Source organism: Hippoglossus hippoglossus, chromosome 11, assembly GCF_009819705.1.
Source record: "Hippoglossus hippoglossus isolate fHipHip1 chromosome 11, fHipHip1.pri, whole genome shotgun sequence".
Classification (NCBI taxonomy): Eukaryota; Metazoa; Chordata; class Actinopteri; order Pleuronectiformes; family Pleuronectidae; genus Hippoglossus; species Hippoglossus hippoglossus.
In genome coordinates, this window is record NC_047161.1 from 20,349,415 (window position 1) to 20,374,459 (window position 25,045).

At 41.2% G+C, this 25,045-nt stretch overlaps 1 protein-coding gene across 1 annotated transcript in view; it reads left to right on the top strand.

Annotated features, from left to right (window-relative positions):
- The window catches only part of thsd7aa (thrombospondin, type I, domain containing 7Aa), a 137,985-nt gene extending 117,171 nt beyond the window's left edge, over window positions 1-20,814 (top strand). The window contains exons 21-28 of the mRNA XM_034600231.1: window positions 918-1,063; window positions 1,228-1,402; window positions 3,974-4,147; window positions 4,307-4,402; window positions 6,711-6,793; window positions 14,973-15,186; window positions 16,626-16,713; window positions 20,360-20,814. Of these exons, the coding sequence (XP_034456122.1) occupies window positions 918-1,063; window positions 1,228-1,402; window positions 3,974-4,147; window positions 4,307-4,402; window positions 6,711-6,793; window positions 14,973-15,186; window positions 16,626-16,713; window positions 20,360-20,447 (1,064 nt within the window). The 3' untranslated portion in view covers window positions 20,448-20,814. The remainder of the gene's footprint in view (window positions 1-917; window positions 1,064-1,227; window positions 1,403-3,973; window positions 4,148-4,306; window positions 4,403-6,710; window positions 6,794-14,972; window positions 15,187-16,625; window positions 16,714-20,359) is intronic.
- Window positions 20,815-25,045: the final 4,231 nt, after the last annotated feature.

Below are 25,045 nucleotides of genomic sequence, written 5' to 3' on the forward strand. Positions count from 1 at the left end.
GTTGCATGTCATTTTTACACATATACAACATGACAGGGGAAATTCATGCAAAGATGAAACTAATGATGTGGACGATAGCGTTACATTATATTTATTATGTGCATCACCAAAGAATATCCATCTTTTCTTTTTTTACACCTTAATTAGTGGTCGGCTTTATGTGGACCAACATTTGATTCACAGCCTTAATTGAAGAGGGAAAATTATTAAAATTCTCCCTTTTTGGATTATATTTATTGGTTGATTTTTATGTTTAGCAGGGATCAAATACCACTTTCCACTGACAGCAGGACAAAGCAGGATAGAACTTGATTTCTATCAATATGGTGTAGTAACAAAACCAAAACATACAGTAAATTGACTATTTGTATCAAGGAATTGGGGAAAATCCCAAACGCAGGAGCCAGTAAAATAACTAAAGGTGTCCTAATAAGGCAAAAGTAAAACTACAAAAGAACAAGATACAAAAGCAAACAAAGTCCCAAATAAGTTCAACAATCAGAAAAAACTCTGGGAACCAGAAAAGATTGAATACAGGTGAAAACAATAGACTTTATATAAAGGGTGAAACACATGAGGAACAGGTGCAGACTATCACAAGGGCGGGAAACTGGACCAAGGCAGGAAATAAAACTACAGACACAAAGGAGCAAAATTTCAAAGTGAAACAGGAAACTGAGAACTCGGGGGGGGGATAACCAAACACAAGCAGTAAGTAAGTCATCAGTTCCACAACACTGCATCTCACTTCAGCCTCTGACATGAAGTGAGATCGATTTTAAATCAAATCAATTGGACTCCACCCTGCTCTGAGCACCCTGTTTTCCTCATCATTACAAATCTTGGACGTATGGAGACCTCAAATTTCACAACTCCGAAAAATAAAAATGTTTGTCTTTGTTTCTGGCACTCTGCAGGCAAGCTGTGGAGAAGACGGACAGTGGTCCAGGCTCCTCAGGGTGACGGGAGACAGTGTCCATCCCAGATGGCGCAGTGGAAGCCTTGTCTAGTGAAGCCCTGCTACAGCTGGCAATATAGCACCTGGTCTGAGTGCAAGTCTGAGGTCAGTGGGATAACATCTGTCTGTGTTCAAAATATCTTAACACAGCATGAACAGATTTTCACCACACTTGTCACTCGGGAGTGTATCCCCACACGACTACCTCTTAGAGTTGATCTAAAAGTGTGTGTTTGACCCATACACGTCTGTGCTTCCCCTCTCACCAGGGAGCAAGGTGTGGAGAAGGCCTGCGCTTTAGGAACGTGTCATGCTTCGTGTCGGAGAGTTCGGGTGAGCAGGACATCAGCCTGGTGGATGACGAGCTGTGCGGAGATCTGGAGCCCTCGGTGGACGGAGACACACACATTGTTCTGCAGGAACCCTGTACTGTTCCCTGTCCAGGTGGGCCTTCCACGTACTGTGACACGTTCATTTTACATTTACCTGTGCGAGGTAGAGCTGAGGAAAATTAGCTGATTCACTGAGAGGTTGATTTAATGAACATTAATAACTGATAACTAATTTAGAGAAATATTTGTGACCATGTAAAGCAATTCAAAATATATTTTCTGAGTTTGTCACACCACAGACCAATGTCTTATCAACTACTCATGCAAATTCCATTGCTTCAATATATCACGGCCCAAGAAGATTATGGGACAATATGAGATAATCACATCTTCAGCGACGTTGATTATTATTATGAATGTTTCTGACAAGCCCCCCCAAAAAAGCAGGGTGGTTTGGGAACATACTGAAAGGGCAAATATGTTCTCAGTTTGACTCCCAGTCAGCCCGACCATTTATTGCTCTGCCTTCACGGCGTAGAAATGCCAAAGAAATATACTTAAGAAAAAATAAATTTGTTGTGGCAACCAATTCATGGTGGATTTGTGCAGAGTGTGCCCAGCGTAACCACTTGACACTGTCAACTGGGTACAACAAAAAATATGGCCTTTCTCAGCGTGATGACTCTTAAGTACTAGCAATTGTGCTCAGCGCACCTTTTCACAATGACAAGAAAGACCCCTGAAGCACTTACTGTTAAATGATTTTGATTGTAAGAGCTTCAAGAGCTCCGGAGTGTGGCACACAATGCGGAGCTGATGTTAACAGGCGGGAGGCCAAGGACGATGTGGGAAGCGTTTTTACAAAGCTGATAATGGATAGTGTTGTGGCAACCGGGTTTTATTGTACCTCAGTGAAGGCCTCTCAGCTGCCGCTAAGTTGCAGCAGCTGCAGTGTGTGTTCAAGTGTGTATGTACATGTGTATATCTGCTCTACACAGAGTACTCCAGCTTGGATTATGTGTAGGCGTAATCAGGCCAGAATGAAGCTAATTGGCTTAGTGGGGACGAGGGGGGAACAAGGTCAAAAAGGACTCAGATCCGGAGCGTTTCCTGTCCTCTCTGACTTACCAACTGAAAACAAGCAGTAACACTGATGGAAACATATCTTAAAGGGAAATTCACTCATTATCTACTCACCACTATGCCGATGGGGGGGGGGGTGGTGAAGTGTTTGAGTCCACAAAACACTTTTGGAGTCTCAGGGGTAAACTTTGTTAGAGCAGAATCCAATACGATGGAAGTCAATGGTGAGTCCTTCTTCAGACGTAATAAAACAACAGAAAAATCACAACATGCCTCCATACTGCTCCTGTGGGGACATTGCGTGTCCGGAAGCCCCGACATTCATATTCAACTCGAAACGGCTTGAAACTTGGTGTAAATGACCTTGTTTCAAGTCGAATATGAAGTCGGACACTTCGATGACACTACACGAGCAGTATGGAGGCATGTTGTGTTTTTCTTTTGTTTTATTACATCTGAAGATAGGTCACTAATCAGCTACACTGTTTACCCCTGAAACTCCAAAAGGGTTTTGTGGACTCACACTTCACCCACCCCCCCATCGGCATAGGGGTGAGTAGATAATGAGTGAATTTTAATTTCTGGGTGAACTATCCCTTTAATAGAAGTGAGACAGAGGATGTGATTCTGCACATCTCTTCTTAATTACTTGATCTTTTTTTTTCTGATAGGTTATGATTAATTCAATGTGTAGAGACGTGCTCGTGTCAGCCATGCCAATACAAAGAGAACAGTGTAACCTATTTAACTGAGAATCCTCTCTTTGCTGAGAGCATCATGCTTCTGGGCAGTAATAAAAAAAAAAAACGGATTGTGCCTTGGAAGGAAAATATTTGAGAGGAAGTTTGATTTTCATTTCATTTCGATGTGCGGTACTGACCTCTGTCAAGACACACAACCTCCCACTGCCACTGAGCTACGTTGACATTTGAACGGATGTGCTGAATGACATATTTCATATCCTTCCATGATAGTTTGCAAATATCAGGTGAGAGCCTGTGTTATTCAGTTTTCAGTTTCTGCCATTTTCAAATGTTCAGTTTGTAATGAAAAGCTTCTCAATTCAAATTTGTCATATTTGGATGAATTTCCTCAGCTGCTGGGAGAATTGGATCTTTATTTGTAACATCTATTTGTTGTATGTATAAAATGAGCATGTCCACCTCACGAATCCCATCAGTAAAACCGATATGCTGCTCTCACTTTCTCCATTTAACTGAAATACTGTTTTTATTCACTTCCACCTGAAATTGTGTATATAGTATATGGTAATAATCAATTAATGATTTTCAAGAAATTAATGTACAGAAATACCAAAGATATATTTTGAATCAGTATCTCCATTATACTACCAGAGAGTAGTGACAATTTAAATTTAAAAAAAGGTTCTTGAATATCAATATATTAATCAATGCTCAGACAATGCTCTTTTAATTTGAACAGCACATTGACATTTGCTGAACTGTTGCTTCAACTGGAGCTACATGTGATGCGTAACAATTAAAGTGGTTCCGTGGTAAAGGCCTTTGCCCCCCAGGTCTGTAGTTTTTGACTAAAGTTGTGGCTCTGTGTGTGTGTGTGTGTGTGTGTGTGTTTGTAGGAGAGTGCTACCTGAAGGACTGGACCGTTTGGAGTCCATGCCAGCTCAGCTGCGTACGTGGTGACGACCTGGGCTTCGGATCTGTCCAGGTCCGCTCCAGAGCCGTGGTGGCCCAGGATCCGGAGAACCTGCTGCAGTGTCCAGAGCAGGAGATGGAGGCACGGCCATGTACAGGTCAGTCAGAGAAGGCAGAGAGCTAACTGTTGTAGACTGATGTTTGAATTAAGTTCTATTGCACATTAAATACACTGGCAGCTGTGTCTGTTTCTTTAAATATAATGCAATTGAGAATGGAATTTGCATTGTTATCCACATTGCATGTTCTTCCCTCAGACGGCCAGTGTTTTGAATACAAGTGGGAGGCTGCACCATGGAGAGGCTCATCTCGCCAAGTCTGGTGTCAGCGCTCAGATGGACTTAATGTTACAGGTAAGCATTATGAATAACGCATATATACAGTATTTCTTTCCAATTATGTCTGGTACGATACGATACATCACTAGCTGTCTTAAAACCTATTGCACCGTAGTGTCACAAGGCCATACTCTTGACCAATGGCATGTAGGCTTGTAAACAGTGTTCGCCATTTTCTGAGATTGATCGGAAAGGCTTTTTGAAAGTTCTTCCCCAGGTGAAGTCATGCAGCAAGACAATGACACACAATGACTTGGTGGACACACTTACTAATCTCTGAGCTTTCAACTACTCTAGAAAGATTATTTTCACAGACGATTGATGGAAAACTGTGCACAAAGTCCAACACTACTCTGTTGTGAATGGCGTTTGAGTGTAGCTTCAAGTTTTTGACAAAAATTGTGTCTCTTTCATTTTAGCATCGTATCATTTCAATATGTCTTAATATTCATCACAGGCAAATTAAACCATTTTTTTCTCAATAAGTGCAATTCAAGATGAATAATAATGCACATGCATTGAACAGGCATAGCAGATTGGCAAATGGAGTTTGCTCACTTATCAGAGAGACAGAGCAGCTCAGCTGTTATCTCTACTGGTCTGGAGCTTGAGTCAGATATAATGGATGTGAATGTGACCTAAATGAGCTCCAAAGCTCTCACTGCTGCTCTGACACTCAAGGTCTGCATGGCAAGGTGATACTGTGGATAAGCTTACTTAAAACTGTCTCATCCAGCAGGTCAGAATCCCAGATAGTACTTTGAGCATTTCTTGACAGCGACTTCCAGGAAGCTGTAAGCAGATGAGGTTTTAATCTGCAGCAGTGTTACATTTACAGCTTCAGTTTAATCTCATCGTCCATCACATGTCAGAGTTAACCCCTGCCCCTAAATAATTGTGAGTTTATAACATTCAGCTCTGAGTCTGAGTGAACGAGAAATGTCAGTGTACCCTCTACTCCATATGGTGTGCCTATCTGTGGCATACCACATTTGCCCCGTTCTTGTGAATGTTGCCCGGCAAGCAGTGGTGTTCCCCTCATGAATATTCCTACCGAGCTCGCTCCCTGAACACGCTGCCTGATAAATATTCAACAGGCCCTGATAGATTACTGTGGTCTCACAGACATGTGTTTCCTCTGAGTGTCTGCTGGTTGAATCATTGTCAGTTGTACCGTCTATCTGCGTTATCCAGCTTATTTTATTCTCAGTGGGAGTACACACTCCTTACCCTGTATCGTTATTCACTCAGCAAAACCTCGGATGAACCCTATTTAAAAGTGAGTGAATGACAACTCCTGCCCTGGTTCTTCCAAAAATTCTGAGCAAGTAGTCAGGGGTGGAATGAGATTAATACAAAATGTTAGATTCCCTGAAAGTGAACTGTATCATCCCTCTTGCCATTCCACTGATTTACTCAAGAGCGGTTGAATTTAAAGAGTTCCCCTTGGCCCCTAAGCACTACATTGCATAGCAATAATGGGATCAAATAATTCTCCCAATTCTAGTAATGAGTATTCCCCAGTTTGTATGGGGAACATTTCCTTTGATCTGGTTTCACAGTTGAGGAATCCAATCAAGTATGTTTGATTTTCTCAGCAATTTAGATACTATATCTATCAACCAACACACATACATGCCCATGTCTTACCAATGTAGGTGATGACCATTCAAATTTTCCATATAGTGGTGAGTGCAGTAGCTGTCGCACAATGACTTCGCCGTAGGACAATATGCTATTCAAGCTAATTCCTAACTCCTTCTGATGTATTGATTAGATTTCCACTGAGGGTATAGACAATAATCTGCACATCTAATATGTACTCTTTATGTGTTGTGTGATGTCTTTCCCCAACATAACTTTTAATGTATTAAAATGCCACATAATGGGCAATGGAAATAATATCCCATCTTTTCTGCATGAAGGTACCCTCGCAGCCTTCAGGCATTATGTCAGCCACAGCAAGAATAAAATACAGCTGCCCCAATTAGTCTGGAGATTTAAGTGGCATTTTAGTGCTTTCCCAAAAATCTCGTAATTATGAACTTATTCCAGCGTCGCACTGCATGGCGAGGTTCATTGTACTAATGAGCTGAAACTTAGTGAAAGTCTTCTTCAAAGAGACAACAGCAAAGAGAGCTGCAGCTTTACCACCTCCGGCTCAACAATCTGCAGAGGTGCAATGTTTGGAATCTGGGACACATTTGTCCTGTAATATTGGCTCGACTGTGATATTGTTACCTAGCATCCTCCAAAATCTTAAGATGGCTGAAACATTGGTTATCGACAGGGGAGTTTGACCTTTTTGGCCTTTGCCCTGCAGGTGGATGCCTGGCAACTTCCATGCCGATTGCTGACCGATCCTGCGACCCGCCCTGCACCAAGCTACGTTCCCTCTGCACAGAGGTGAGTGACTACCAGGTTATCACACATCTATTGTCAGATGTCTTTCAGATCCACAGTATGCAGCTCTGGTTTCCCTAGTGGTATTTTTATTGAAGCTGTAGCTCCAGGAATTGGTGTCATGCTTGTGAGATATTGGCAGATCTCTTTTGTTTATTCTACCTTCTAATTCCACAAACGTCTGTCTGTCTATTAGTATGTGGAATGCATATCTCACGAACAGTTCATCTTATTCGGCTTCAAACTTGGCATGTGTGTCCTTAATGGCCCAGCAAAATGCAGTGCCTGATTCAGTGCGATTTGGATGCGTAATACATTTAATATTTATAAATTATCAATAAATAGGCGACCTGCAGTGTGTAGCTGTCAGTGGGGGCAGGGCAGTTTGCCTTCAGTCTGCATATCGACTTGAACATGTCCGATAAACTACAGCAGCAGTATGCAAGTGGGTTAAAATCACCACCACATTATTTGTGTTTAATCATATCGGTCTGACATGTTCGTGGCTACCGCAGGAACAGATCTCTCGTGTGGCAGCAACGTAGAATCACTTCCTCTTTAGCAAGTTGTCTTCAGTGTAAAAGCACAGCGTTCGTTCTGTTTCTGTGATGTTTTATATCGAGCTGAATTGAAGAACTTTTATTCGGAAAAAGTTGTGTTAATCATTCAAACTCGTTATTAACCACAGATCTGAACAGTATTACATTCTGTTTCATTGTTTTAAAAAGCTCTGCACACAACGTCCAGCACACAAACAATTAACTACGCACAAGGAATCATTCTGAAGTAGCTCAGGATCATTAACATAGGCCAGGAAAACAGCCCATTCCCAACAGGCAGGTTTAGAATGGGCACTGCACTAGTTGGTTAAAAAAAGGAACAAATCTGACAGTTCACCACACTGGGGTGAAACAGCATAATTACTGTTACTCAGCATCTCTGTCGCATGATGCCCTTTGGCTTCTCTTGAAATCTCACACCATCTTCTGGTAACTACATTATAATGTCTCCACATGTCTTTGTGTTTTTGATACTGTATATCTTGCAGTCTCTTGTCATCTCTCTGTGCATTTCGTTCCTTCTATTTTTGAGTGTCTTTGCATCGTTTGGGGTATGTTTTGGTTACTTTTGGGGTCTCCAAGCATCTTTTGTTCCCGTCCCTGGTGTATTGTACTATTTTGGAGATAATTGTCCTCCCTTGTGTGGCTTCAGTGCGGACCCTCTAGGCTTGTCCTCCACTATGGAGGCTGATGACTTAAAACATTGTGGAGAGCAGCCAATGTGAGGAAATCAAACCCACGGCATCATATTATTTTACTCTAGTTGGCTGCTGCTCGCCACTTTTAAGCAGTAAAACAATGGCAATGACAATGCTTCACACTCATAAAATGAAAGATTTGTTTTTTTAAACAAAACTAGATGGGCTTAAAGCAACACTTTTCACTGAGCAACAGTGCCCTCTGCGGCCACACATGACAATTCATTATGTTAGGTGATATTTTCATGTTGAGAAAAAACGTAGCCTATCAATCTCTTCAGCAGAGACTGACTGAAACTGAAACAACTGGAGGGTGGATATTACCAATGATCCCCGGCTTCCTAAACCAGAAGAGCATGGCACTGTAACAAATATACCAATCTCTGTTTAGAATTCTTGATATTTAACAAATGTCCTCACTGAATATTGGAGATAAACTCGTTTTTAATGCCTCCTTAGACGTTTTAACTTATCTACAGTTTAGCATTACTCCTGAACTTGCTGGACCTGATTCTGGCCATTTAAGCTGTGACTATCAGTCAGTTACACTCTTCTCACAAGGAGATAGTACCCACTCACCAAAGTTACACTGAGCAAGACCAGACTTTCAGAGTGAGGAGTGGTAATGAAAGTGGCACCACTCTCCCTATTAAGAGTCAGTGGATCATCAAACTAGTTTTGAAGCTTCTAAAGTTTCAAAAAGTTGCATAGTGTTGCTTTAATAAATGCATGGCACACTGAGTCTAATTTGCGGTGAATACCAGGGCAGAATTTAAAGTGGCACTTGGAGAGAGAAGGAGGATAATCAATGGTGTTCTCCTCAGACAGCTGTTAGGCTGAAATGTCAGGCTGAACTGGGACCTGCCAGTGCTCTGGTTTTAAGTTTGTACTCTCAGGCATCTGCTGCTGAAAAGAGTGAGGCCAGCAACTCAGCAGCTGTTTTATACATTGCACCAGCTCTAGAGATACATGAAAATTCACTCATATTCTACTCACCCCTATGCCGATGGAGGAGTGGGTGAAGTGTTTGAGTCCACAAAACACTTCTGGAGTCTCAGGGGTAAACAGCGTTGGAGCAGAATCCAATACAGTTAAAGTCAATCGCGACTTCTTCTTCAGCTGTAATAAAACAACAGAAAAAACACAACATGCCTCCAAACTGCTCGTGGTGTCATCCAAGTGCCAGCAAGCATTCATATTCAACTCGAAACGAGGTCATTTACACCAAGTTTTAAGCCCAAATGTCCGCTGACATATTCCTACGAGGTGCCTTCATGGACCCTCGGACACAGATTTGCAATTGAGCTGTACAAAAACAGCTTCGGGACAGAGTTGCTGATGATATGGATCCGACAGAGCCTCTCATAGCATGCACACACTCACACACACACAAAAACACACACAGGCATACTGGGCAGGGACCACCACAATTATATACAATGTAGGGTACAATGGCTCAGATTGATGACTTAAATGCAGGATGTCTTGGCCTCTGCTGCTTCAACCTTAACCATTCTTGGTTTCATTGAGAGTCTGCTAACTATAAAGCAGTGCTAAATCTTTATAGTGGCCCATTAATGTCACACTGAAACTCTGAAGTGCTGATAGCATCGCTTGGGCACTAAGGGAGGTATGTTATGTTCATGTAATCCTCAGGGTAACAGAAGAAAGGTCAAGGGTCACTGCTCTCAACAGTGGATCAAATGCCAGGGAGTTTACATATGGACCTAGTACAGAGTCAGTGCTCGTCAGGCACTTACAAATGGTTTTAGTCAAATAGGAGAATGTCCATTCTATTTTTGAAACCTTATGTACTGTTAATAATATAAATTATAATATAAATTATAAATCCTCAATAGCATAGTGTTTGAAAACTAATTAAAAAATGTGTATATTTAAAAAGAAGCTGGGCTGACTGTGCTGTGCATTGTTGTCATGTCATCACATCAGATAACTGACAGACTGATAACTGGTCTGGAAATGAATCACTGAATCCACATCTATTCATTTCTGCCCACTGCCACTTGCTGCCTGTGCCAGCAATACGAAAAGACCGTGCTGCTATAGAGAAGAAACAGCCTGTGCTGCCAGTTATTCCTCAGTATGACAGATTAGTCATTTAAAACAGGCTTTTGTTAAGTGGTGTTATTTTTTGTAAGGTACGGTATATATTTGGTATAAGGCAGAGACGACACATTTCTTGCTCTCTCCTGCTGTCGCTGTCCATGGTTCTGACATGTTTTATATGACATGCAAGCCGTGACATGTGGTTTTCATAGCAAATCTCAAAAGATTTAAGAATGCTTGTCAGAACTAGTTATAATGATGTTTTAACAGTGCAAATACACTATATGCCACATGGCAGAAATCACCACAGAACAGAAGATAAATGATTTGAGGATGCGGTTTTATGATATAGAGAAGCAAGGAAGCAAGAGAAGGCGACAGATGAGAGGTATATGGACCAAGTTACACAGTGTGGGTATAGTGCAAAACCCATAGTGTGAGGGAATGTGCGTGTGACATGACATTTGAAATGATGTATGTCACAATACATGTACATTCATATTTACGTGTGTGTGTGTGTGTGTGTGTGTGTGTGTGTGTGTGTGTGTGTGTGTGTGTGTGTGTGTGTGTGTGTGTGTGTGTGTGTGTGTGTGTGTGTGTGTGTGTGTGTGTGTGTGTGTGTGTGTGTGTCCTATAAAATGATGAAAAATACTTCCTTTTCTTTGTTTGCCACTAAGCAGATGTAAATGATCCCTCATTCCCTGCTCTGTCTGCTGTTGAACTCCTGCTGCTCCTGTTTGCATGGCGGCGGCTTCTGAAGCCATCCTCCAGAGATAGTTGTGGAGCTGGGGATCCCCTGCAGGGTGATGAATGGAATCAGGGATGAGAGAGAGAGCAAGATATGGAGGAGGGGTGGTTTTGTGTACCCACACACACACACACCACCCTACACTATCAAACACATGCCCTGTCTGACAGAACTGACAGCATCATCACACCATAGCACCATCACATAGCTGAGTTTGGGATGCGACTGCACAGCTAAATCAAAGCCTTATCAAAGCTGCTATTTGATGCAACTCCGACATTAACAAAAACAGCCTCAACGCTGTAATATCTGGCCCTGTTTCCAAACACCAAGCAGTCTGAGGGGTTTAAAACATCTAATTCTCTAAACTACCTTTGGAAAGCACAGTTTCCCCTGCAGACTTTTACAAAGCTCTGTCTGTACCAGACACATTTTTAAGATCCAAGACATAAGACCTTTGAATTGATTTTAAGAATAAACCAAAAAATACTGAATAATACAACAATGAGCCTCAATACAAAGTTCAATCAACCCAAAAGACCCAAATAAAGACAGTTGTGATGCTCCACCAATTAACAGGCAGCAGCAGTTGAAGAAAGGAGCAAAACATTTTGTATTTTACAGTTCACCTCCTCCACACTCCTCCAAAATATTTTTTCTGCTGTGATACAGTACACCAGGAATCTAATCTTATTACATGGACATAGCACAGTTTGGTCTCAGGCATTTATACCGTCAGGATGAATTGTTCTAGTTCCAACAATTCCAAGATGTGATTTGTCTTCGTTAAGTCTTTTATATATTCAATTAAATTAACAGAATTAAACAAACAGTATTTCACATATGCTCCTCTTATCCTCACACTGACATTTCTCAAACTGTGTTCTAAAGAGATTCCAGTTTATTGTATATTACAGAGCCCATTTCTCTGTTGAGACAGCTCTAAGCTCTGGCGTGAACACACCCACAAAGCATTGGGAATGCATTTTAAATCTGATCATTCAGGCCATATGTGGAGTTGGTCTCAGACATATGTGGTCCAATTATTTAGCAATGTGTACATAAATTCTTCCTGGGACACATTGTATGCACCATCACCAATTGGCGATAGGCTCGCCCCATATTTTTTTATTCCTGATTGTTTCCCATACACTCATTTTGTTTGTGGCCAGTGACAAATATTGATTTTGATTTTCTTTGGGCCATTTGAAATGGGAAAATCTTAGTTTGTAGGGCTGAGCTATTTCTCTCTCTCTCTCTCTCTCTGTCTCTCTCTCTCTCTCTCTCTCTCTCTCTCTCTCTCTCTCTCTCTCTCTCTCTCTCTCTCTCTTATGTGTCTATAGAGCAGGTAAGGGAAATCTGATCATCCGACAGGAGACACATGAACTAACATAGAGCTGTCCACATGTTATTGGATCACTAGAGATGGATGTTAATACCATATTAATAAGCAATAAGTGTGTTAATAGTGAACCTTGCTGTGACCAGGACCTAATACAAGATGTATGTAGATGAAAGTGAAGTGAGTTTACTAAGGTGAGTTTCTTATGGTGGATGTTACCAAAAAAAACCCAGAGCTGCTTCCTGAAGTGATCAAGTAAACCTTCCAGAGGGAAATGTGTCAACAACAACAACACAACAACAACAACACGCCAGCTCTGCTGCTTTATATTGACTCTTTGACAACAGAATCAAAGTAGGATGATACTGAAGGAAAGTGACAGGTTGATAGATGTTCACTGACCGAGGGTAAGATCAGCTTTGAGAGAATGTCCACAAGTCATTTGAGCCTTCATTCTAAATCTTTTCTCCCCTCCTCTTCGTCAACCCACTCCCTCCCCCCCACTTGTGTTTATTCAGCCTGTGTCGGCATTTTTCTTTATTTGATTATTCATGTTCAGTTTCCAGCCTGGGGGTTGGTACTACCCCTGAGGGGCGGAGAGATAAATCGCACGGGTTGCAAAATGATTGAGAATAGAGAAAACAGGAGGCAGACAGGATAAAGGGAAGAAAAGAAAGAAAGGAAAATAATTGAGGGAAGAACAGCAAGAATATACTGTAGAACCAAGGAAAGAAAGTGGGGAAAAACTAAGAAATAACTGAAAGAAAGGAAAATGAGAGGAATGAGAAATGGTTTAATAAGCTGTTTAACAAACAAGAAGAAAGTCAAGTGGAAGAAAAACATTTATTAAAAAAGAGAAGAAAGAAAGGATGGAAGAATGAAGAGGAAAGATGAATAGAAATATTGAAAGAGGGTAGGAAGACGAAAGAAAAAGAGGATAAAGGAAGAATAACAGATAAAGACAAAAATAAGTAATGAAAAAAATCTGGAATCAAAAGAGAATAAAGTCGGGTGTTAACATTTACATATCAAACACACAACTTGACTGCAGGGCTGCGCTGCAAACACAAACTACACACCATATTTTCCATGTTTGCTCTTTCTGGTGCTTTTTATATTTTGAAGGTTTACTCAATATAACAAAGAGACCAAACAATTCCCAGACTACCGGAGGATTCATTTAAGTGTCAATAGTCACCAAAGTATATTTTGTCACAAAATATTAAAAACATTATTCAATTAGCAAAACCCATTCAGGGAAACACAGATATCCATTGTTCACTGATTGCTATGGAACGAAAGAAGGGAAAAAAATATGCAACTTCCGCTGTTATTTTCTCTTCAGGCCTCTGGAAACTATTTTGACATTAAACCTGTGAGAAGTGAAAACAGCTTTTGGTTGATTTGTTCACAACTGGCACACAACAACCTGCTTCAAAGGGTCACATGTCAGGAGGGCTCAGTAGTCTAGTTGCAGTAGTCTAGGTGTTAGATGACCAGAGCCTGGACCAGAACCTTTGCCGCCTTCTGAATGAGAAGGGGACGTGTTCTCCTGATTTTGTGCAGCATGTATGTACATGATCAGATTATTGCAGCAGTGTTAGTGGTGAGGGAGAGTTGATTGTTGAGTGTCACACTCAGGTTCCTTGTGGCCTGGGTGTGGGCTACCACAGAGTTTTCAATGGTGATAGTAAGGTCATGGGTGGGAGAGCCCTTCCCTGGAAGGAAAAGTAGTTTATTCTTGTCAAGGTTGATTTTCAGGTGGTGTGCAGACATCCACTGAGAGATGTCAGTCAGACAGGCAGAGATTTGTGCTGCTACCTGTGTTTCAGACTGGGGAAAAGAGAGGATTAGTTGGGTGTCATCTGCGTAGATGAGGTAGGATAAGCCCTTTGCGTGAATAACAGAGCCGACAGAGTTGGTGTACAGAGAAAAGAGGAGAGGACCCAGGACGGAACCTTGAGGGACCGAATTAGTGAGTGGACAAGGTTCTGCCTTGAACCAGACTGATGAGGATCTAGAAGGTTGTTCTGGTGAAGATAGGAAGAGAGTTGATTAAAGAAAGCATGCTCAAGTGCTTTGGAGAGAAAAGGAAGAAGAGAGACTGGTTTACTTCAGACCGGTTGAGGGTGCGTTTCTTGAGGAGAGGGTTTACTCTTGCCTCCTTAAGAGAGGGAAACAGCCGGTTGACAGGGAAGTGTTAATAAGATGGGTGAGAAAAGGAAGAAGGTCGGGAGCAATAGACTGGAGAATGTGAGATGGGATGGGTCAAGGGGGCAGGTGGTTGGGCGGGCGGAGGTTACCAAGGTAAGAACTTGATTGAGAGACGGGGGTGAAAGTGGATAGAGCAGGGGATGAAGATGTGGTTGATGGAAAGGTAATTTCAGAAGGTGGGTTGGAGAATGAAGAAAGTATGTCTTCTATCTTTTTTATAAAGTAGTTGACAAAGTGGCTTTGTAGAATGTAGGAAGGATGGAGAAGAGTTTTTGGGGGTTGTAAAATGAGGATTGTATTTAAAATTGATAAAAGGAGCTTTTGGCTGCAGAAATAGAGGCAGAGAAGGAGGTCCTCAGGGTGTTTTGATTTCTGCCATTTCCTTTCTGATGCTCGCATAGTGGCTCTGTCGGCATGCACTGAGTCAGACAACCAAGGAGCTGGGGAAGACTAGCGCACCTGTCGTGAAGTAAGAGGACAGCGAGAGGAGGAAAGAGTCGAGAGGAGAGTATGTCCATGTCACTGTATTAAACCTGCCTCCTCCCTGTGTCAGATGGGTGTGTGCGGCTGTATAGACGGCTACACTGAAGTGATGACGTCAAATGGTCAGCTGGATCAGTGCACCCTCATCCCCGTGCTGGAGATCCCTACCGCAGGTGACAACAGGGCTGATGTCAAGACCATCCGGGCCTTGAACCCCACCCAGCCTGCAGCCAGCACGCCAAGCAGGGTGGGACGCACCTGGTTCCTGCAGCCCTTTGGTCCAGGTAACGCATCTCGATACAGTCCGACATATCCCACTGCTGGAACTCGTGTTAACCTGATGTTGATTGATACAAGTGTAGAAAATAGTTAAAAAGAAAGAACGGTATAGGAGAAAGAAGTAATAGCAGAAGCTAAAAATAGAAAAGGAGGAATAACAAAGAGAAATATTGCGAAAAAAGAGAAGCGACAAAGGGATAGGAAGGTGTAAAGAGGAATGGATGAAAAACTGATTCAGAAAAAACAAAGAACAGGACAACAGAAAAATAAATGAATGGGGGAGGTAAAAGATAAAAGGTATGAGGGTCTGAACAACTGATGAACCACAGGAAAGAAAAAAAAGAGGAGAAAGGCAGAATAATTATTTCCCTGTGATAAGTCACAGGGAAATGTAGGAAAGGGATACAAATCAGATCAAATAAAAAGAGGAAAAGTTTAGATGAATGCAGGATGAGCACAGGAAGGAGGTCATGTTTAAATGACATCATTAATGCAGAATATAACAAAGTGGAATGAAGGGATGGAGAAGGACTACAGCTCTGAAACAGTCTCCAATCAAATATTCATCTCACTGTGCATATTGAAATAACAGGCTGCCTTTTTAATTGGGTTTCCACAAGGAGGAATCATATGAGCGGAACACACATGAACTGACTCTGTAATCTTTTCTCATTAACACGGACTTATCACAGCATATTTATAGATGAAGGTGTTGCACTACAACAGCACATTTAGCAGTCAACATCTCTCCTGCATGTGCTGTGTGCTGCAGTTAAAGGCTTTGTATTGTTCATCTGTGTGTTCCATTCACGATTAGCGGACATGACTTATTGTCACACTCTACTGCCCCCTTAAGCTCAGAGAAGGAAATGAACACAGTAAACGGAAGAGTCAGTGGGCAGTTTATCTGAAACTAATTCAGCTCTGCAATAAATCCTCCTCCATGAAGGTTCTCATGTTCAGATTGTGTTTAAGCTGCTTTAGAGAGGCTGCGGTTTGTAGTGCTGTTGAGCTGCTAAAACCCGATGCTGAACCAGAAGGGCACTAAGGGAGTACATACCTCCGCCAAGCCCTAACAGTCCACTTATGAAACCAAATTCATTAGATCATGATTTTTTAAATTTGGATCTGCACCAAATTGCACAAACTCATAAATATCAGTCGCCGGAACATACCTGTTTTGTTTTCCCGACTCCTGATTTGTTTTCAAGATCCACGAATTATTCTCTGGGAAATCAACAAAAATCTTGTACAATGTTCAAGAAGTTGAAAGAAAAAAAACAAGTATCTAATTAACTGCACAGAAGAGGGTTAGAAAAAAGAAAAGTTTCCTAATCTCATTTACAATTACAAAATAAAATGTCACATGTTCCTAACCCACCGTACACCTGAGTTTATATCCTTACTGTGTATTAACTCCTTGTATCTTGGATTCTCTTTGCAGATGGGAAGCTGAAGACCTGGGTGTATGGAGTCGCAGCAGGAGCCTTTGTTCTGCTCGTATTTATAATCTCCATGACATACCTAGCATGGTAATGTACCAACACCGAAGGGTCTTTTATTTCTACTCGGACTCCATCATCACTTTACTTACCATTCATGCCGTCATTCACCTACAGTCAGTGATGTAATGGGGATCAGTGTAGAAGGACAGAGCCGTGTTTGTCGCTGATGGTTAACAGACACAGTAATTTCCTTAAATTAGCCTCGTGGAATGGACTGGGAATCAAAGGAAAGTAAAAGCTATGAAATGAATAGTTGATGAAAGTAATAAACACATGAAGAATGTGTTAAAAACAGTCTTAATTCGGGTAAAACTGACTCTATAATGCCACTGAAACTGATTTTGGTTTGTTTGTTCTTAAAAGAAAGGAAATTCATTATCAACTCATCTTAAACAAAACCTCTGAACTGTTGACCCTTTGCTTTTAGTCCACATAGCCCTCTTCCTCTAGCTTGCAGGTCGTCTCTACTGCTGCACTGCTGATGCATGTAGCCATGCAACAAGCGGACAAAGTTAAGTGACATAAATGAAAGACTTCTGCCGATTAGACCCTATTGATGCCATCATGGCTGAAAGGGGGTGAGGCTGTGTGGTTGAGACTCTGCTGGCCTCCACCAGGCTCCTGCAGATGGGGACTGGCGGTGTTTAGGGTGAGGGGTCACAGGGAAAGATGACTGCAAAAGAAAGGAGAACACATTTAAAGTTTGACAGCAACGACACGATTGGCTGATTGAGGCTCTGGTGATTTCTGATTGGATTAGTGGACACTCACAGTCAGCTGATTAGAAAAAGTGGGGGGGAGAGAATTGTGAATAAATGAGTCATAAAGAAAGCCTTCCTGGTTGAACTAACACTGAGTTTTGTAACAACTAGACAGAGTAGATGGGCATATTGTCACTAGCACTTGATCCAGCTATCAGAGTGAGTATCAGCCTGATATCAGTATTGAATCCCTAATGAATATTTCCTTTTTGAAAAATCAGGCTTGTTTTATACGTAATTAATTAAAAATTTAATGAAATGTGTTTCTATCATTAAAAGAATTTCAGCTGTCTAGTCTTTTAACTAGGATTAGGCTCAATTGTCTGGAGAACAGCATCAGTACGACACTCGGGTCATAGTCCCGTTGGGTTTGACCTCATTACATCACTGCTCGTGTTCATTCATTCATTAATTCATTCATCCCTTCATTTATTCATTCATTTAACTTTCCATTTGTCTTTGAGTTCATCGTTTTGCCCTATCATTTCTTGTTTTTCTTTCTCCACCTCCACTCTCACACTCCCTGCTCAGTCCTTGTGGTTGTTGCCTCTGCTCCGAGCCGGGGTCCAAGTCCCCCTCAGACGGGGTTTACTGGATGGACCCGGTGCCTTACACATGTCCCGCCTGCCAGAAACTAGAGCAAGAGGAGTTACGGCAGCTCGGCCTGCTCCAACCACATCTGCAGCAGGAGCAGCTATATGAGGCCCAGCTCCAAGAGCCACCTCCATCACAACAACAGCCGCAGCAGCAGCAGCAGGCACTGCCACACCCACCACCTCCCTTTGAAACCCTCATCACTTAGAAAAGGCTTCACCTCGCCTCCCTGTCACTCACTTCCACTTGTAGCCAAACACCTAGAGTGCCTGTTGACTCATGTCAGTGGATCACTTCCTGGAGGTGAGCTGTCCGAACTACACAATTTCCATGTTTGCTCTTTTATTTGTAAAAAGCGAAAAGGTCCCCAAGTATCGGATGATTCCTTTAAGGGCTTATCTGATCAAAGCTTCTGTATCAGTCACGCAGAAGTATATTTTCTTACTGGATTTGGAAAGGAAACGTTTGGATTTGCATAAACAATTAAATACAAAAGACAAATGATCAGTGCTCCCATCTGTGTCTGGCTAGATGAGCCTGTGTAGCAGCATGCAGATTATAAAACAAAAAAACATTCAATTGAAACCCATTGTTACTGCTACACGGTAAATCTCTACTGACAGGTTTGCAAATATATTTCCGTCTTATGTATCTGAAAATATATCTCATCCACTATGTTTCCGGTTACATTTTTACAGTAGCATTTTTATTATTATTATTATTATTATTATTATTATTATTAATGTAAACTAGTGTTTAAAGGGCCATGAGGGATGAGGGCATGATTTCAAGTGTCCCCCATAGGCTCAAGTGGTAGAAAAATATTCAAAAGAAACAACAACATCATCAGCCAACCTCTGCAATAGTAAGATGTTAGTGTTAGATTTCCAAGATTCAAGAGGAGGTGTTGTTTCCATCGCCTTAACACCTGAACATAACCTGATCCCACTCGCTAACCTCGCTGCCTCCTCCTGAGCCTCGAATCCAGCGTGTGCTGATTGTTGACCTGCAGCCCAATCACAACTGGAAGTTGTGTTCTCCTCTGCTACCATCTTGTGGTCATCCATCCACATTTCATGTCATGTCATGTCATGCCAGATAATCATCATGTCATCACTGAGCTCAAGTGGATAAAGTAATTTCTCCACCATGTGGTACATGCTGTATTTTTTTTATCTCCTGTGATAGTGTGTGTTGAACAGTGACACAACCCAACACTCTCTCTGCACTGATGAATAATTGCATGGGAATTCCTCAGGACCATATGTTCCTCCACGTTTTATCCCATTTACTCTAAATCACTTCTACTTCACTGCGGACCATTTTCCAAAGCATTCCACAATAATTATTTTTTATCAGCCTTTGAAGGAGCAATTTCCACTCATTGCTCCACAGCAAATGAACAATTGGGTAAATTAATCCATTACAGTGAACATAATGACTGCTGATTATTAATTGTAAATGGGGAAATTATTTCTATGCTGCATCGCAGTTCAGCGACAATTCAATATGTGTGTGTGTGTGTGTGTGTGTGTGTGTGTGTGTGTGTGTGTGTGTGTGTGTGTGTGTCTGTGTGTGTGTCTGTGTTATATGTATTTAGACATTTTTTTAATTCACATTTTCTTGATAGTGACACAATCACGTCTTATTGTCTGCAGGCTGATGTGATCACATTGCGTTCAGTCACACATTGAACTGAATCAAATACTATGATTCATTATTTTCACCTTCTCATTGGAGTAGGCTTGTCGTCCCACTCAGCCCTGAAAACATGATGGATACGTTTCTCCAACAAGTTTCCAAGGAGAGCAACATTAAAATCACTTGACAAACTAAAGCCAAATACAACCCATGCAGCAGGGTGGAGCCAATCCTGGTTGACATTGGTTCAGCTGACCTATCAGAGTTTGAACACAGAACCTTCTTGCTGTGATGCAACAGTGCTAACCACTAGACCACCACGCTGCCCCATATTAACATTTGACCTGATACGTACCTCTGTTAACATTTAGTTTTCTGTCAGAGACAAAGGCAGAGATTGTGCAGTTGTTTTCTTTGACATTAAAATTCCCCTCATCTTCTCTGCATTGGATGAATCTAAAAAGTATCTAACAGGTTATTTTGATGAGCGAAGAGTTTGGAATACTTCAGAGAAGTTTAAATCAGACACTGAAATTTGAGTGAAATTAAAGTAAAAAACAGGAAGACATAAACTACAGGGCCAAGTGATTAGGACTGAGGATACTGTTGTATTAGGAAACATATGAACACTCGGGATCTGCTTCACTAAACCTTTTCTCTTTTTGTCTGTTTTGCAGCAAAAAGCCAAAGAAGCCTCAGCGACGGCAGATGAACAACCGACTGAAGCCGCTGACTCTCGCCTACGACGGAGACGCTGATATGTAGAAGTCTTCCTGCTGACCGCTCTGAGCTGGAGACTTCCGTCCTACTGCAGGGCACACGGGGTTGCTATGGAAACCCCTTGATGTCAGGGCTGCCGCTGGGCATTGTTCAAACAACACGCAGACATCCCAGGAACACGAGTTTGACGGAAAGAGAAACCTCAAAGATCAAGACACTGAATCCATGTCCATTAGCAGCCTTGATATTCCTGTCGTCGTCGTCTTTTTTTTTTTATTTCCGTTTTGATACTTTCAGAAGAGCCTTCATGAATTCTCTGTCTTCTTTCGGAAGTCTGCCTTTGCTTCTCTTGCCATCTACTACTGCCAGTAACATCCAAACCACGGCCGTTGGAGAGGGTCACACGAAAAGATTTTGCTCTAAAAGCACAAATCCTCTTCTTGTTAATTTTGCCTCAGCTGAGCGGGATAATCTCGCTCCCTTCTTTGTCCCATTTAGGAACATTCAGAACCCACAGTGTTATTATGGCCTGGATCCATCTCACGAGAAGAGAAGATAAAACCAGAGGAGGAAAAAAAAGTGTAATGAATCCCCGAGCCGTCATCACTTCTGCCTGCCTATCCCTTCTCAGTCTTTCAGGCATAATTTTGCACTATATTAGTGCAGCATGATATGTTCTTATGTCTAGCTTCACCATAGGAAACTGCCTCTCTCAATACAAGATGGTGTACAGTCTTGTGCTAGAAATGTAAAAAAAGTAGACTTTTTTGCAAACAGAACTCACCAATGTTTGTAATATTTTTCTTCTATTACCTCTTGTATGTGATACGATGGGACTCCGTGTAAATAGATTTCTTTTTTTTTTTTTTTTGTGGTCTCAACCTTACCTTTCTAGTATGTACAGGTTCACGTCCCAAACTCTGCCTGAATTGATTTATTCTCTGATGAGCTTTTGACTGTGACTTCAGGATTTTTACTTTTGTAATTAATGGATAAACGTCACTGTTGTGGATTCAGAGTGCATGAGACCCATAGAAACGCATTCATCGTCACGAAACTCTGTAGCTGTGACAGGGGAGGAACGAAAGACGTAGACATGGATGGCGTCAAATACTCAAATACATTCACAACATTTACAAACACATAAAATCAATCAATTCTGTTGTTTTTGATTGTGACGTAAATCTTCTAGATTCTTTTGCGATCTCACTTTGCTACAAACTAACGACTTCACATGGCGTGATGCCCGATCATGTCAAAAGGTCAAAGTGTTTGAACCTCAGTAGCGACGCTCAACGGTGGAGGGAAATGCCCGTCAGTGAAGATTTGATTTATCTCCGAGAACTCTTGTCTTTCATCTCTTTTGGAATATGATGAGTTGTGATAACAGCTCACACTTCTGGCCAGGGGCTGAAGTGTGAGCTGATCAGATGTTATCTTCAGGAGTTGTTCGAGTGTACACAGGCAACTGGACTTTACTGGTTTTTCTTGAGGATGTTTCACCTCTCATCCAAAAGGCTTTTCCAGTGAAGTGAAATGAAACAAGCAAGTCCAGTGGACACTGGTACAACTCCTGTAGATGCCATGACCTGGATGACTGACAACTTCCACAGATATGTCAGATTGTTAGTTTTGGAAAGTTTCCGAGATTGACATCCACCACTTTGTTCTGTTTTGTCATTTGAAGGCAGCTTCTACCGTTCAGCAAGTTAACAGGGAATTAGGGAATTAGGAACCTCTACGTGTTCTACTTGTTTTTTGATGATTCCTGAAGTGAATCATCAGTTTTTACGCAGCTCATCGATGTGCTCCCACCTTCTTATTTCATTTTTTTCAGCCTTCACTCAGATTTTGCGTTCATCCCAGAATTTTGGCTTCTGGTTTACAAATAGTAAGTATTTACAAATAGTAAGTATTGGCTTAATTAAAGGCCGATACATCATCGGTAACTAAAAAGAAAGTGAACCTCCATCTTCTGTAGACATTTTGTTCTTGATTCATTTTGAATCCACACAGGTCTTAAGGTGTTCGAGATGTCCTGTCTGCACCGTCCTCAAATCGGTCTAATGTCGTCTGCAGCTCAACAACAAACACTCCCCTGTACTTAGTTTTGTTGAGGAGGTTCCTTCCTGTTCACAGCTACAGAAAAAAACTGTCTGAGAAGCATTCAGCTCTGTCTTACAGGTTTCACTCATCCATTCATGTTTACTGAGACTCTCCATTCATGTATTTCAGAGAGAGGAAACAGTTGTGGCCTCACTTTCTTAAAGAGCTTTCAGTCTGACTACATCAGCCTGGGTGACCTGTGGATCCCATGATCAAATCCCATGTAGGAGCTTTTCTACTGATAAGAGCACATTTCAGGAAGAATCATTATACGGCGACATTTTGATGTGAAAACTGAAACCATACAGTGCTGCCTAACATCACTGCCTGATGGAAGCTCGGGGGTCCAGTCACCCAAAGTGAACGTTGTATTATTTGTTAGAACTGAGGCATCATATCGTTGCCAGAGAATGGCAGTTTAATATTCTGTGGAATTTGTTGCTAGTAAATTAATGGAATGTTTAATTTATATTACTTGGAATATGAGTTGTAAATAAAGTGCTAAATATTTCTTTTTTTTATTATTTATTGTTCATGTACCATAATAATGTTTCATTTTTTACTACACAAGATGTTATGGATACATAAAACTAGAAAAAAAATGGAGGTGTGAATGTGGGTGTGCTAAAAGGGAAATTGATAACCTTGTGAAAAAGTCGCAGATAAATCTGTCCTTTTCCTACTGTTTGTTTATTTGTATTTGACTAATTGCTGATAATAAACAAGGGGGATATTTGAAAGTGCATTCTCATGTTATTGACTGTGAAGCAGAAGTATCTTTCAGTCAACATTGACTATCTACTCCATGAATATTAGAGCCTCGTAGGCAATTTTCAATTATCAATCAATTATTGCAAAGTAAGATTTTTTCTTAATTCATGGCTTGATTCTTAATTTAATTGTGACACAATCACACAAGAGGTGACGGTAAAATGTGTTCAGGAGGCTGCAGTTATTAAATTAAAGGTGAGGAATTACATCACACTTTGGTATTTTACAAAATGACAAAGCTGATTAAATGCTTTGGTAAAGAAAATCTAGAATAATATTTGGGTCGTGCAGTGAGTGAAACAGCCGTCTGCAAACGCTCAGGTAAATTTGGGTAATCTGGGACATTTTTTGCTATTTTGACTTCTACAACTTATTCCGATGTATCACATATTATACCTTTCTGTAATCTTTAAGATGTTTTCTAACCACACCAGAAAGAATGGAAACATCATACTCAGAGGACACACGACACAGCTCTTAGTGTTGTTTGTGCCCAAAAAGACAATTCTGTTGGATTTGATACTCTGGGACAGGTCACGTTGTAATCTGGGACACTTGTAACAACGTGACCTGTTATTGAGGCTTATACACGTCAAGCTCAATATTACTCATTTTAAAAAAGCATTATGAATTTATATTACATATATTATTCAAGAAATGTCATTGACTCCTCTTAACATGTAAACGTTATTAAAGTTATAATATTTATTTAAAACATTCTATTCTAGGTGTATCACACTTCTACTACTAAATTTGGTAAATATTAGTATTTGTTGGCATCTATTGCACTCCCTCACATGTGGCTCTCTCTGATTACACTACATTCCATTCACAGTAAAATACAACACCGTAGCAATCCACCCACCGACTCAGATGTCGGTATTCATATCTTATAAAGTTTGTAGTCCTGCTTTTCATGATTAAAACCATGAGTTAATTTTGGTGGGACAGTAACAATGATCAGATAAAAGTCTTTAAAGCAGTCATAAAGCTGCGGCTGTGGCTCAGGGGGTAGAGTGGTAGTCCTCTAACCATAAGGTCTGCCATTCGATCCCAGTCTCCTTCTCATAGATGCACTGTATAAATGTTGTTGTGAATGGGTTGATGGCAAAAAAAAACCTGTACTGTTAAGTGCTTTGAGTGGTCATCAAGACTAGAAGAATACAGACCCCTGACCACAAAGCCGTGTTGCCAGGACGATTCAGACAAAAAAGGGAAACATCTCAATCGTAAGAGGGTGTGTACACAGTTAACATGTTCCGGATCAATGTCTTGAAAAGACAAAAATTAGGTATTGGTCCCCCCTGTTATCCCTCATACATCTCCCTACATTGTGACCAACCATGAACCGGAGACCAATTGCTAGGGGCTGTACAGAAACATCGGGTCCAATGTGCTCCATCTCCACTACAACTTCCAATCTGTTAAGGAGCTGTAGAATCCATGCCTTGGTGCATCTGGTAGTCACAATGATGGGCACATCAGTTAACAGTTGCAGATCATTTTAGTCTAAATGGGCCATTGTAATATATTCCACCACCAGATGTCAGTAGAAGACAGCTAAAGGTCTGCAGACTGCTCAGCTCAACCAGGATATTTTTGTTTTTTTTAGGCACCTCAGTCACATCAGCTTCCAGTTCCTACCTTCACACATGCAATGCTAAAAAAAACTCTTCATGCAGCCTTCATTTAAACGTCTCTACTTTTCAATAAATGCTCTGAAGGGATAGACAGCCTTATCAGAGGTGGGACAATATTCAAATTTT